The 15,476-nt window shown below is 26.2% G+C and overlaps 5 protein-coding genes across 5 annotated transcripts; 2 read left to right on the top strand and 3 right to left on the bottom strand.

Annotated features, from left to right (window-relative positions):
• Window positions 1–2,807: 2,807 nt before the first annotated feature.
• On the top strand, window positions 2,808–3,516 carry OCT59_017016 (uncharacterized protein). Its single transcript, XM_025317252.2, has one exon. The coding sequence runs from the start codon at window positions 2,898–2,900 to the stop codon at window positions 3,384–3,386; it is 489 nt and encodes a 162-aa protein (XP_025178615.1). The 5' UTR covers window positions 2,808–2,897; the 3' UTR covers window positions 3,387–3,516.
• A 1,742-nt stretch (window positions 3,517–5,258) lies between these two features.
• OCT59_017015 (uncharacterized protein) lies at window positions 5,259–5,910 on the bottom strand (the record flags this gene model as incomplete). The annotated part of the gene is made up of 5 exons (XM_066146075.1): window positions 5,259–5,325; window positions 5,400–5,460; window positions 5,698–5,716; window positions 5,788–5,839; window positions 5,897–5,910. 5 exons carry the CDS (start codon window positions 5,908–5,910, stop codon window positions 5,259–5,261), a joined length of 213 nt encoding a protein of 70 aa, XP_066003802.1.
• A 398-nt stretch (window positions 5,911–6,308) lies between these two features.
• On the bottom strand, window positions 6,309–8,414 carry OCT59_017014 (uncharacterized protein; the record flags this gene model as incomplete). The annotated part of the gene is made up of 11 exons (XM_066146074.1): window positions 6,309–6,322; window positions 6,398–6,426; window positions 6,719–6,734; window positions 6,981–6,990; window positions 7,184–7,197; window positions 7,278–7,378; window positions 7,463–7,521; window positions 7,807–7,820; window positions 8,149–8,219; window positions 8,279–8,311; window positions 8,398–8,414. 11 exons carry the CDS (start codon window positions 8,412–8,414, stop codon window positions 6,309–6,311), a joined length of 378 nt encoding a protein of 125 aa, XP_066003801.1.
• Window positions 8,415–8,531: 117 nt separating this feature from the next.
• Window positions 8,532–9,706, bottom strand: OCT59_017013 (uncharacterized protein). Its single transcript, XM_066146073.1, has 2 exons — window positions 9,520–9,706; window positions 8,532–9,443 (listed from the first exon to the last, which is right to left on the bottom strand). The coding sequence occupies exons 1-2, from the start codon at window positions 9,570–9,572 to the stop codon at window positions 9,278–9,280; spliced, it is 219 nt and encodes a 72-aa protein (XP_066003800.1). The 5' UTR covers window positions 9,573–9,706; the 3' UTR covers window positions 8,532–9,277.
• A 628-nt stretch (window positions 9,707–10,334) lies between these two features.
• On the top strand, window positions 10,335–11,914 carry OCT59_017012 (uncharacterized protein). Its single transcript, XM_066146072.1, has one exon. It carries the CDS (start codon window positions 10,364–10,366, stop codon window positions 10,826–10,828), a length of 465 nt encoding a protein of 154 aa, XP_066003799.1. The 5' UTR covers window positions 10,335–10,363; the 3' UTR covers window positions 10,829–11,914.
• The last annotated feature ends 3,562 nt before the right edge of the window (window positions 11,915–15,476 follow it).

Raw genomic sequence — 15,476 nt, 5'->3', positions numbered from 1 at the left:
TTAAATTTTACTATTGTTTGTCGGCGTCTTTTTTATTTGTTCTAATGATAAATGTGATTCATTAAGTATAAAATTTATATAGTAAAGGTTATCCACATTATTTTTTTTAAAAAAAAAATAAAAGTAAAAAAGGGGAAAATACAACTCTGGTAATTAATTGAATATATTACTATATAAGGCATAACTGATATGTGCCATGCGCCAAAATGGCAAGGGCAATTAATTTACCCTAAATAGAACCTAATTTGTGCACAAAAAATCTCATGCCATCGTGATGCAATTGTTAGCTATAAACTACATTTTAAATACCAACAAAATTTATATTATTATAATATTTTTATTTTTTCGTTCGCTTTGTCAAACTTTTAATACACTAAAAAAAAATACATGTTGCTTCGAGTAAAAAAACAAAGGACATTTTCTTAACTCGATGGTTTTTTCTAAATGAATAATCTAAAAAGTACTCTATTCCTATTTTTTAAGGAAAAAAAATTTTTTTCTTAATGTAAATCTTATAAAAATGCCAAAGACCCATATGCACGCATTCTATTTTTTAAAAAAAAATTGTAGTTTAATATTAAAATAATAAATAAATAAAATTTCAATATTTTTAAAAATGTTTGTTATACTTTTTATTATGTATTTTTTTTTTTTTTTTTTGCGAGGAAATAGCTGAAGTCTTTGATTTTACCGGGGCATAGTACAGAAGGATTGATCTAGTCTCACAAAGGTAATAATGTCATCTAGCGTTACATGAAATATGGCTTTTTTTCTTTTTTTTATTAGTATGACATTTAGTAGTTAGATAATTATATGAGTTTTACTATATACTATATAGTATAACGCTAAATCTTATAATGATTGTGACGATATAAAAAAATGATCGTCGGCCATGACCGGGTTATGACATGGTAATAACCGTGTGTTCTATACCAAATCCATCATTAAGCGGCCAATTCCGTCAAAATACTATTCGTTTCTTTTTATTTTACTTTTATATTATTAATCCTTTTTAACATTCTTAAAAATTATAAAAGTCTACGAATCATTTAATGTTCATCAATGAAAGAGCTTCTAATAAAGGTTAATTTACATTTTATAATACAGTCACATGACTACTGCGGTTCAGGTTATTTTGTCATTTTGTATTCATTTCTTCGAAAATAAATAAATAAATAAATAAAAACCTTTTTCCGTCGACCACCGAATGACTTTTGTCATTATTATGTTTACGAAATTCTCTAAACTAAAAAAAAGATAAATAAATCGCATTTAAAAGCAATTGTGAAATATAAAAATAATCTATCTTACATGGGCCAATTTCTCCAGTTAAGATTCTTTAGGTAAACCAAAAATTATTTTCCGAAAATTTAAAAATATATAGTTATATGCTTATATTTAACGGTGTAGTTTTACTATTGCTATGATAAAACAATCTACAAAATATAAGTTCTTACCGATACATGTAATATTAACGACACTAATATTAATGCAATTTATTTAAAAGAATATAAGTCGATATATTTTACCATCATTCAGTTGTTCGTATTAAGAATATTCCTTTATAAAACATCTCTCTATTATTAAAAAGATAGTGAAAGCTCTACTTGTTCTAGTATTTTTCTGCCTCACTTGTATCTCATTATTTTTAAGCGCATCTTTTGTCAAAAACTCATATAACAATGAGTCTTACTGAAGCCTCTGAATAAAAAAGAAACTCGTCAATAATTAATTTACAAGCGAAGTAATTTCGTTAACTTTTCCAGTTAGAATATTTACTGATAATACCAAAATAAAATCTTACCAGTTTTAGAGATCAAAAAAAAGCAACCTGTTTCAAAGTGATTTCACTAGACTCTATACAGTATATTTTTTTACGATACACATCTTAAGTGGGGCAAATTTAATTTTCGTTCCTTTATCATTTAAACTATAATTATTATTTTTAGCATCTATACAGTGTGCTCAAATCATTTAATAATCAGGCCAATTTTTACTGTACAACCATGCATAAAATGGTTAAATGCATACAAATTTAAATAATGCATATAAGCTCGTTATTTGTATTTAAACTAATATAATAATAATAAGTACATAATATAATGTATTAATTGCGCTAAAAAGTTGTATTTTGAACTTGTCCTTCAAAATATTCATTGAAATTATTTTTCTATGTATAATATTACTTTCTATTAACATTGTAATAATCAAATGTATTTATAGTGACAAAGTTTAATGGAAAAGTCTGAAACGAAAGATCGAGTATTTAATGATAAAAGGTAATTCCGAATATATTTTTTTTTGATTTCACATGAAACTATGAGCCAAAGATCTTCAAAATTACGCGCATGCACATATCCGATTTTGGTTATATACAAAGAAACTCATTTCCTTATATTCGTTCATTAAAAATGGATGATTCTGAATGTGTCATTTAAAAATAGTTCATTTTCAACTAACTAATTACTTGATCGCAACACTTATTACCATATAGGAACTACACATATTCATATAAATTTGTACCAGAATTGCAGCAAGCGAGAAAAAAAAATTCAAGTGTAAATAAATTTGAAAACATCGTAATTAATTGATTAATGGCGTAATTTAGTAATACATAGACAATCTATATTTCATTCATTTATTTTCTTTAAATGGTCATTATAAAAAGACCGGACTGAAAGTGTTTCACAATTCGGAACCTTCCGCATTAATGATCTATTTTCTTTTTTTAGTAAGCTATTGTAAAAAAAAAATATACTTATTCGTTAATATAAATATAGAATCTATTTTTTTTTTGCATTTTTTTTTTGCAAAAAAAAAAAAAAAAATCCAACAGACCAAAATAACATCACTCTTGTGGCCTTTTTATCCATCTAACATCTTTTTTTTCATTAAAAATGTCTGACGGTATCGTTCGCGTACGAGCCTGTACTAATATTGAGCAATTAACTCAACTCACTAGTTCCGCTTCAAACTATTCAAATGATAACTTTAGAATGGCCTTCTTTTATAATCCACCAGAAGATTATCAAATTTATCATATTACTTGTGAATCAAGAGAAAATGTTGATCCACTCTCCAACCATACATTTTACTATAACTTAGATGATAAAATTTTTTACCAAATTACTTGTAGGCTAATTTCACATTCACTTATTGTTCAATTTTTAAACAAGAAAATTCATGGCATTGAACTCAGACAAAATGAAGAGCCACAACAAGAGTTTTTAAACTTTTCCAATTTTCAACGAGACAATTTGGAATTTCATTTAAAGGAATTTTTATTTAACAAATTAGCGTCAAAACAAATTAATAAAGAACCTGATGTCAATGTTTTAACGTGTTCTGAAGTCGATAAGAAGATTATTGTTCAACCTAAACTATAAAATTGTATTTATACATATATTAATTATTCAAATTTAGTACTTCATTATTTTTTTTACCTTTTATTTTATCGTTATCAATTTTTTAATAAAATATTTGAGGACGGTTAAGATATGTTGCTTTGTTTTGAAATTTATTATATGAAACCAAACAATAATTTAATTGGTTCTTATTTTGTTTTGATAATAGTCTCTCCATCGGGATTTAATTGATGACACGTTTCATGTTCTACAAGCATTCCGGTAATTTTAATATTTGTGGCTATGTTTTACCATATACAGTTCAAAAAAAAAATCAGGTTTCAGTCGTTTCAACTGCGACTTCCGGCTGATGCATACATATACCGAAGATCCTCATGAAAAACTTTAATTTTTTTTTTTTATAAAAAAAATTATTATTATCGGATTTTTTAGTAAAGATATCTAATAATATAATATTTTAACGTTGATCGACGGAGAAAACAATCAAAGCTGCACATAATATATTTTGTGTAATTAAAAAGTATTATTCGGATACAATAACAGTTTGAAAATGTAAGACGATTAATATTAATTATTCTTAGAATAATACTAAAATAAAAAGCTTTAAAAATTTTCTTTATTAATAAAATAAATTTAAGCTGGTAAATATTTTACTATTTATGGAACATAAATATGTTCTTACACGAATATGAATATTCTATATTTGTTGATCGACAAACATTAATTTATCGGACTGGGAAATTTCGAAAACAAACGTTAAACAATCAATAAAAGCCCTGATATTAACAATCCAAACGTTTATATAAATTATAAATAAGCAAGAGAATTTAGGATTTTCCGTGTCCCGAATAGTCCTATATATAATTCTTGACCTCCATTATACCTTAATTATTCCGAACTTCCGTGACATTATTGCACCAATATATATTTAAATATAAATCAGAAATTAATTTCATTGAGTAAGTTTTTTAAAGAAAAATGCACTAAATTTATTTTCGCATAAGTCCTTGGCACACCAATTTTGAAAAAAGCACTAAATACTTTTTAGAACAAAAGTCTAATTTCCGATAATTTATATAATTTTCAATATATGTGACATCATATGCAGCATATGCAATATAACCGTGCCAATCCCCCCCCCATTGGAGTAACTACCTTTCTATAAATAAATCTATTCAAAAAACGTAATTTGTAAATTTATTAGTTCCATAAAAATGGTTAATTTACAAAACCGTACTTATTTATATGCAGTATTTGTCATCACAGATTAGACTATTTATTTTACACAAAGGATTAAATATATAAAGCACAAGTTTCTATTATGTTTTTTGCCGAATATATTACTGGTTAGAATTACTATATAACGATCATCTTAGCAGTCACTACTACTAAATTTAACAATAATAGAAATTTAATAGCATATGTATTCTATATATATACTAACTATGAATTCTTTGATGACAAATATATTTTATTATTATAACAATCGTAATGGCATTTTTAAGGGATGAAGTTGAAATCTATTTAAACTGTATATAGAAATAACTACAATGTTGAAAATAGGAAATAAAGGAATTTTTCTTCTCCGATAGCATATGATTCCTTGATTATCTGATTACCTGAATCCAGAATTAGAAATGTGAAAGTTAAACGTAAATTGTGTATAAATTTTTATCGTCGTTTTCGAATTAGTGTCAATTATTAGAAAGAAATAATGCTATACTAGCCGTAGCGAAAAATATCTATGTACTGTACATATAGTAAGGTGTTATGGTATTATAAAGTGTGCTCATGATAGAAAAATAAAGTCAAAATACTAAATAATTATATTAAAATTTTAATTTTAAATTAAATACCTCCATCGTCCAAAAATCTCAATGCAATGCTGATTTCTCAAAAACGATTTATTTTGTAAAAAAAATTTGAATCATTTGCGATACCAATAAAACCTCCCATACATCTAAATAAAAAAAAATTAGCAATTTATTGATATCGGAAAAAAATCAAAAAACTTTTATTCAGATTCCATAATACCTCATGACATTACTCCATTCTCTTTGAAATTCTTGTGGTTTTCGCATAAACCAATAACCAGCTAAAGGGAATAAAATCTACTAAATACAGAAGCACCAGAGCTTGCGGTATCAATTAATTTTGTAATATCTTTTGGATATTTTGTTATATGAGCATAAATCCGACAAAATCACTATACATCACATGACCAAATGGCCCTGTACGTTATTGATTGAACGATTTTAATTTTTGATTTCACATTCGTGCAGTTTCTGTTTAGGATATTAATTATCAAAATAAAAAAAAATAAAAAACTTACCAATATCCTCGTTTAAGAACTACAAAAGAAAAGTAATAAATGTTAAAAGAAACAAAAAACATTTATATAAAATCACACTAAAATCCTCACATCTGGATATAAAAAATAAACAAATAAAGAATCCAAAGAGTTAAAGAGCCACCTAAAAAAAGAAAAAGAAATGTATCATTAGTTAAAATTTCTCCTAACAAAAAAAAACAAATTGAAAGTCATGCCGGAAGCGTATTTATACCTTCAAGAAGTCGTTTAAAGTTTAAAAATAGAATTTTTTTTTTTTAGAATTTAAAAAAATCGTGGTCAATGTTTTAGTAATTGACCGTAACTGTTGCCATGAAGAATAACTGAAAGCGTTAGAGACATGGAAACAAAATGTGAGGTAATAAAACAATAGAAATATTAAAATATTTACTTGCTGTCTTAAGGAGTTCAACCGACCCCGCAAAAAAGATCGATCCATTTTTTATATTCCACCTTTTTTCCGTAAAGGCTCATATTTTCGAAATTAATAACCTTATATCACGGAATTTATCGAATTATTTTCATTTTCCGTGAATGGATCCGTGAAAGGCTCATTTTTACGGAGTTTTTACAGAAATAACGGATAAAATCTTTTATGGGGCGAAACCTAGGAATAAAAAAGAGTTAGTGACAAAATGAAATAGATAAAATGAAAATGAAAAACAAAACCTAAAACATCTACCTGCACTGTTAAAGTACCTAACCAAAAACCTAAAGAACGAAAAGAAAGTTAAAGACTGAGTGGAATGGACGAAATGAAAAAAATCATACCAATCTAAAAAAAATATATTTTTGCCTTTTTGTTTGTGCGGTTTTAATTTAAACGTAAAAAAAAAAAATTTAATTATATGTAAACGCGTTTGTTTAACGTTCCGGAATGAGAATTGAAGAAAAAAAATTATTTCAGTTATTTGATCTTGATAGTTCAGGGGTATAACATCTTGATATTTTTATTCAAGAAAACCGGTCGTACAATATCAAGATCAATACTTTTGTCGCTTACTTGATTTGCAGATACCCTGTGAAACAAAGATGATAAGTATTTTTTTTTAGAAATTGAGTGAGTGAAAATTAGTAATTTATGGATTAATTTCACGATTTAAAAAATTGTTATTCTATATTTACCGTGTATATATACATATATATATATATTTTTATAAATTAACGTGACGCGTGCGGACAATCGGACATTGCCATGTGATATTCGTCACTAACATTCGTTTTTTTTTTGTGTTTGGTGTGTTCGATTTATAAAATGGATCAACGTTTCTGAAACTTGGATTCGATCAAAATCATCAAATCGATTCAATTCAATTTTCAATTAATTCGATTTTGGTAGAATTGATTCCAGCCCATAGTAAAAAAAAAATTGATAATTATAATATGCAAAAACTATTTATTTTTAAAAAAAATGCGAGGAATGTTTTTACAATTAAATTGAATAAATTTAGCATCTGCGTTTTCTTACACCACTAAGAATGTCTAACGTAATAATAGAAACGTGCTTGTCTCAAAACCGAAGTTGATTAAACATTTTAGGATCCATATAAGAAAGATATTACACCAAATGTTATATCTAATTCTTGCTGTCATCGGGAGTCCAAAGTCTGCTGATTTTAATGTACAGTCGATATAACGAAGTTCGCGTCCGGGCCGATCAGGCCTTCGTTATGAGAAAATTCGTTAATGCGTGTTCGGTATAACGGAAAAATTTGGTATAATGCAGTGAAATATAGGAAAATCAAACCATTTGTAGAACGTCCTGCTCATGAAGGCAAAGGAAACTTCGAAACATAAATCACCCATCTTTTGATAAAATGTTTTAAAAGTGGTAAAATTGCTTAATTGAGAAAAATTCCATAAAACCGGGATCAAACTGCCCTTATATTAAAATTTATCTTGCAAAAATCTTTGTTTTATTAAAAAAAAAATTCGTTTTAAAAGAAATTCGTTATAAAAGGGGTTACTTACATCTGTGAATTATAAGTTTTTCTTCGTTCAACGTTATACTGCATTTTATTACGTACCACACTAAAGATTCGTTATATCGTGAAATTCGTTATATTAAAATTCGCTATAGAAAGGGCTGACTGTATGTAGAAATGCTGAATATAAATTAATGTCAATGTGTTAATCATGATCATATAAGTAAGGTCGCACTTATTTCTTTCAAATTTCAATTGACGGGCAAATAAAATAAATATTCAGATTCTCGTATATAAAAATGATGAGTGGGAGGGCGGATACATGAAAATTTTTATAGATAATTTTTTTTATCATATAAAATAAAAATTTTTTTAAAACTTTTATCATAAAAAAATCATTTTTTGAAAAATTAATGCGAGAGTTGAGAGGGTTACGAGAATCTAGAAATTTAGTTTATACCCATTGTCTAAATATTTTACACCAATGTGTCGGCATTATATTTATTACCTTTTATATATATATTAAATTTTAATTTCTGCATCACACATATTCCAAAAGGGATTGTCCATTTAAAGGTTCTGATTTGGGAATTCATTACTGTTTTAGTTTAATACATTCAGCGTTTCAAATTCATTACTTCATGCTATCGATTCTACTTCTACAACAATTGCTGAAATATTTTGACAGGTGTTTGATTAGATAACAATAGAATGTATTTTACAGAAAAGGAAAATCATACTTTGAATGATAATTTACTTATTCGATATAGTCATAGAGTATTTTAATTTATCATAATTTAAACATTTAAAGTAAGTTCATTTGTCTTATTTTACGTCAAGTCGACAATATGGGGATAAATATCATTGTTTTCGATTATCTTTATAATCATATTGATAATTCATATAAATCATTTTTGATTTCGAAATTTTTATTTAAAGAAATTATAGTGCTGACTAGCATTAATCTCAAATAACTCGGGTCAAATAATAAAATGACAATGTCATAATAACTATTCAGTCACGAGAGCGTTATGAATTTTTGATGATCGAAAATAACGTAAAAATGTCACGATTTAAATTTCGTAAAACTAGTATAATTCTCATAATGCATTCAACATCTTCAACGAATCAGTTATTTTACTCTACTCGGAGTGCAGTAATAATTTTAATTATGAACATTCATCTACATAAAGAGAGATTCTTTACATATTGAGTATGATCATGCACGTCTCTTTTGCTTAAACATCTCTTATAGATTCTAGCTCCTTTTTAATCTTTCTTTTAGTTAATCATTAATTAACTAATTTCTCTTGTTACACCTCCTAAGTAACAAAAAATATGAATTTCATTTCAAAGAAATAAAAAATCAGATCCAAACAAAATAACTGAACGATAAGAAAATGTTACTCTCACAATAGAAAATCATAATTGAAGTGAAGTGAAGCTGAGATTCGTTAACGGTCAAATTCTCAGAATATTTCCTAAGAACTTAGAGAAATCTCAAATATTATTAGTAAATTCATATTTTTTTTTTCGCTACTAAGCTCTATAAAAAAAAACTCCGATAAATGATCAAAGAAACCCAGACATTCTGAAAAAATTTTTTATAGGGAAAGATACTTCTGTTTTTTAATTAGTCAATCAATTACTGTAAAATCTCTTTCAACGGATTCTTTATTTTTTTTCTGAGTCGATGGAAAATAACAAAAATTCTTTTGCAAAGAATCGATATAGCAAATCGTAGTAAAGCTGCTTCCCCCGTTATTGTCATATGGTAAATTTATAACTATAAAATTACAAAAACTTAAAAAATTATATAAATACGTAACGTGTTTTTGGAAGTTACATAAGTCATATATGTAAATTACAGACAACCTACTATAATATAATAACCCTTAGGTAGATCGATAATATGGCTTGAAGGTTTGCCATCAAAGCGATGTTTTGTGATATAATTAATTTATTTTTTATTTTATTTTATTTTATTTTTTGCGATACTACTAAAATATTCTTAAAATCATACGACAAACACCAAATTTATTTATTTACAAAGAATATTTATAGACAATAAAACATGAAATATGAAAATGACTATTTATTTATATTCAATGTCTTTTCAGAGATACTGCATGGTAAAAAAAAGATCATCCGATAATGCAATAATCTCAGCCTCACTTCTTTTTAACAAACAATCATTCTATTTTTTTTCAAAGATCATACATACTCTTTCGGACAATAGTTTTTTTATCTACAAGTCGGCGTATCGCTACTTCTGAATCGAAATTTGAAATTTAATAACGCTGGTTAGTTTTGGTCAATATTAATAATTTTTTCCATAAATAAGCACTCAAATTATTATTACGCCGTATTTAGCCGGTTTCAGGGTAGATTAAATAAAAATAAATAAATAAATAAATAAATAATATTTTGCATATAAAATGCAACATAGATAATAATTTAACGTCACGTGATACTTAATGCATGAAATCACGCGGTGTCTAATTTTTTTTTATACTGTATTAATAGAAAATTATTTTTATGTCATTAAAATCTTATGATTGTTCCCTTGTTTGATATTTTCGGGCATGAATTACGATTGTAGTGCGTATTCAATCATGCGTTATACAAAGCTAACTACTATTAGTTAATAACAAAATATATATATATATATATATACTGTATATATATTAAGCCGATACGTTCTCCTTCAACTATACTAAAACATGAATCCAGCACACGATCAAGAAGTTATCTATGCTAAAGGCTGTACTAGTATTGAACGGCTAAATCATTTGTCAACTCGTTCAAATGATGAACTTAGAATGTCATTCTTTTATAACCCACCAGGCGACCATCAAATCTACCACGTCACTTGCGAACCAAGCGAACAAATTAAAGATATTGATCCGCTTTCTGATTATACATTCTATTACAAGCTGGATGATAAAATTATTTATCAAATAGCTTGTATCTTGATTCCAAATTCACTGATTGTTCAATTTTTGAATAAAAAGATTTACGGTATTGAACTTAAAAAAGGTGAAGAACAACAAGAGTGGTTGACTTTTTCCAATGTTCAACGTAATAATTTGGAATTTCATTTGAGGGAATATTTATCAACGTCAAAACAAATTAACAAGAAGAAGCCTAACGTTAATGTTTTGGCTGATTTTCAACCTAAGCTATAAGTCTTAATATGAATTATTATTTAATTATCTTTTATTTGTTAAAGTTATAACTTACAAGTATAGCGACAGCAACATGTATGAACACAACATGTATGAACGACCCTCTTCTTAAATGTATCTTCTATTTTCTATTATTCTGTTATTATGTAACAAATAAAGGCTTTTATGAATGGGTATGGAATTTAGCACATCCGTCTATTATTATTCTTCGTTTATCAGTAATATATTAAATTCAGTAGGGACAGTGGAATACTTATCGGATGTTAAAAACGTATCGTCAATTTATTTTTTTAGGATACAACGATTAGACGATTAGGCAAAGAACTATGCAATGTCAAGTTATTACATACATAAATAAATTTCTTACCAATCAACCCAATATAGTGCAATTCACTGCAGCTTCTTTGATTATGCATCAAATAATAATGAATCTAATTTAAAAATCAACGTTCTGGATTACGCTTTTTTTTTCTATAAACCTTCTTGAACCGGAGATATGAGTTAAAAAATATACCAATTTGAACCACCGAAGTACTCAGCAATGAGTCACCTTTGTTTCGGACAATATTGTTTAAAATAAACCATAAATGGTAATATTAGACGATATTCGATATTTTTCGTTGTAAACTATATTATTTATAGAAAAAGAATAAAAAATAAAAATAATTAAATATATTCGATACTTGATACATGATTTTTATTTTATGGAAATAAATATACCCCTAGATAGACTACAATAAATTATATTGTTTGAATAATATAAATAGAAAGTAAACATATAAATTAATTATATAATTTTTGTTTAAAATTTTACAATTGGATTTATATTAATATTATATATACCGCAATCTATAACAGATAATATATTTACTGAAAATATATACAGTATTATGAAAATAATCGGAAACGAAATATTTATAGTGGATCTTCGACATATAAAGAATTCCGTTATACCGATTATACAATATAACAGATAACATTATAATGAGTATAAAAACTCATTGTAACAAAGATTTTATTCTAATTTGGGCTTAATTTACTTCTTGAAACAAGATAAATGATAAATATAATTTTTTGAGTCTGATTAAAAAAAAAAACAGAAAATATGTAAAAAATACATTTCATATTTGTTATTTCGTTATTTTTACCGAATATAATTATTCTTAAAGTTCTTAATTCAGGCTTAATTTACTTCTTGAGCCAAGATAAAATATAATTTTTTGGAGTCAGATGAAAATATATAAAAAATATATTTCATATTTGTTATTTCATTATTTTTCCCGAATTTTTCCGAAGTCAAAATTCGTTATAATTGTATATTATGTTAACGGATTTAAAATTTTTGTGACCGTGGGAATGTTAGCTGGTTTAGACAAAAGAGAAAATAAACTAACTAATTATCGTACAATTAATCATTAATTTAGATAAATTGAAGTCCATGATGAGCATTGTTTTCTGTTCGACATATGATTTCTTCAGCCCTTCGAAATAAAAGAAACGATCATACTGTATATGTGATTTCTTAATTTTAGAGTACATAATTGTATATTCTATTACGCCTTCTATGGCTAATTGAGGTTAAATATTTAAAACACAAAAATTACTAATAATTTTTTCTCGTCTTGTAAATTTATTAATGAACCCGTCGACACATAGTAAATTTACTATGTTCACTATGTTCGGAATAATAATAAAATAACGAATTAAATGATTGGTAGGACATTATTCTCCAAATAAGGTTAATAAGCATCTCCTACTTTTTGTGCTACATTTGTTCCCCCAAAAGAAGGTGACTAAAAAATTACAATATCTGATATAGAAAAAAATTATTAATAAAATAAATATGATACAACATCTTTAATCGTGATTATAAATATTAACAGTAAGGAATATAAAAAATATCTATTATTTGAATAAAAAAAAAAAGTTCCATGATTACAATGAGAAATTAATAAAGTTTATCAATAGCTTTTTGTGCTACCGCTTCCCTTACAATGAATGTTCGATTAACGGTATAACAATACGGCAAAATATTTAACGAATTACTCCCATACCCAAAATGAGATAAAATTCTGATCCGATTTATTATATATCAAAAAGCACAATATATTATCATTTCCCGGTTATATATATGGTTCGACTTTATAGAACAGTAGGTATAATATTTTTCGTGAAAAGGTTAACTCCGAATAGCTAATATTTATTTAGTGTGACTTTGCCTTTCATCTTTACAGTGAAACATTATATTATATAATGTTTTATCTTTGTAAACTTTGTAAACATAATTTCCATTTGGTAATTACTAAAATTAGTCTTTATCCGTATCTATATCCGAAGTGATAATCTAAATTTTTGTGCGTTATTCTTTTTATATATTAGTTTATTAACTACAGAGTTCCGCCTGTATATTTTCTGAACACGTATTGGAAGAGGCTTCTCTTTTTACTTGAACTTTGTGCTAATAAGAGATGAGCAATCTGATATAAAATAATGTTACATTTTCCGACCCCTGCATTAAAAATTAAAAAAATTAATTATTCTATTTGTTCAAGGGTAAGACAGTACTCCTGCTGCGTATTTGCCGATCGTAAATAATGGCGTTTTCTTAGATAGAATTTTTGAATGGAAACTCAGCCTGAAACAATTGAAATATGTATAAAATAAATTAAATAAACTAAAAAAATTATTATTGTAAAAAATAATTATTCCAAAAGAATCCAAGCTAGCTTAACAAAAATTATATCTTCACCTGCTGAATGACTTTCAAAGGATTGTTTATTTCTACTGAACAATTTTGCTTAAGCTCCCTAGACCCATTTCATTTTTCAAAGTCATAAAATTACACTTTTAAAAGAAATTACTGTATTACATCTTTTCAATTTTAAACATATCTATTTTCACATACTGTATATTACGTATATTTAAACTATATTAATAAAAATTAATAGCAAATTGGTGTTCACGCACTTGTTAATAACTTTTACTTCAGTTAACTAAAGTATTAGAATTCATATTATAAAAAACGAAAAATATTTATTGCAAATAAAATTTCTTTATAGCTTTATAAATATTTTAAGAAAAGGTAAAAAAGTGTGATCGCTCATGTGGAAACCTGCTTCATCACACTAATATTACCATTATTAATATCGATACTAAAAAGTTTTTTATAAAATTTTCAACAACTTTTCAAGTGTAAAATGTTATTGTAATGTGGAAATTTTCAGGATAATTTCATGATAAACGCATTTTTTTTTTCCTGTATAGAGGATTTTAATGCTTTGGTCATGAAAAATGCAAAGTGTTTATAAGTAATTTTCGTGTCAAGAAAAAATTGTATCACCGATCATGTCATTTTATTTTTGGTCTCAAATCAATCAAATTACAGTATTTATATTAAATTAATTATATAATTATGACATATGATTATGTCATCGTACATATTGATTGGTCATGTGACACGTGAACACCCGAAAAAATTCCGCACGGGGCCGCATTACGGCATTTACGGCATTATGCACGAGCACGTGAAATAAAGTATATCACGTGATCGCATGATTATGCAACAAAAAAATAAAACGAAAATAACGATAATTTATCTTAAGAAAAATTAAAACCATAGTGAATTAGAGATTTTTTTAGTTTAATTGGCATAGTGAAACTTCGTACAATTTTTTGAGAGTTCACTACTGATATACCGAATGTGACCAAAATCCGAAATTCATTGAACATATTATTAAACTCTGGATTATTAATCATTTAATCAAGCATTTCGACGAAATTGGACTTTCGTAAGTTAATAATTAACAATGACATATACTAATTATACGTTTCATAATACATAAAATAATGCATTTAAGTTTGATATTAATTACTAATTAAAATAATTAAAAATTTTACTATAAAAAAAACTCATTATTCTGGAATATGAGGATTTAAAAATTTGATTTAGGAGGCGTAGATATAATATTTTTCCCTTCGGTGAGTGATGAACTCCGCCGTCAACAACCAAACATAGAGGCGTAAAATGTAATTTCTTTAGTTATACACTAAATATTAATCTGTTAACATATTGTAATCACCAATTAATTAGTGAATCTATTAAATTTAAGCGGCTGTTATTCGTACACTGTAATAATTCATGACACACAATTACTTTAAGCAGTTTATTTAAATTTATAATTTATGGCACCATTCGTTGGATAAATGAAAGTTAAATGACAAACTAGATCAACCAGAAGAGGTTCTTCTAGATTCTAGTTAGTGGATAAAGAGTCAGAAAATGTACACTTTACCATCAACCTGGACATATAGTAATTCTCGCAAATCCCAATTGCTAATTAAAGAGAGATATTAAATATTTAGTTTATTTTCATAGCAATACATTTTATGCACTTGTAAGAATAGAATTATGCTTAATATAAACACTTTTTTTTGAAAAAAATAATTTTTAATAGTAGTTCTATTAATAATGTTTTTTATGTAAATATTTCAGAATTCATTGTGATTGTAGATCGTCAGCACATGACGTCGACTTATTAGGGGAAAAACAAAAGGTAACAGCCGTCCTAAATTTATTACTTTGATAAAAGTTAAATTTGGAATACAAATAAAATTGCTTTAAAACATTTATAGTAAAAATATTTTATAT

Source organism: Rhizophagus irregularis, chromosome 25, assembly GCF_026210795.1.
Source record: "Rhizophagus irregularis chromosome 25, complete sequence".
In the NCBI taxonomy this organism is placed as follows: Eukaryota; Fungi; Glomeromycota; class Glomeromycetes; order Glomerales; family Glomeraceae; genus Rhizophagus; species Rhizophagus irregularis.
This window is presented reverse-complemented; position numbering and strand designations above follow the sequence as displayed.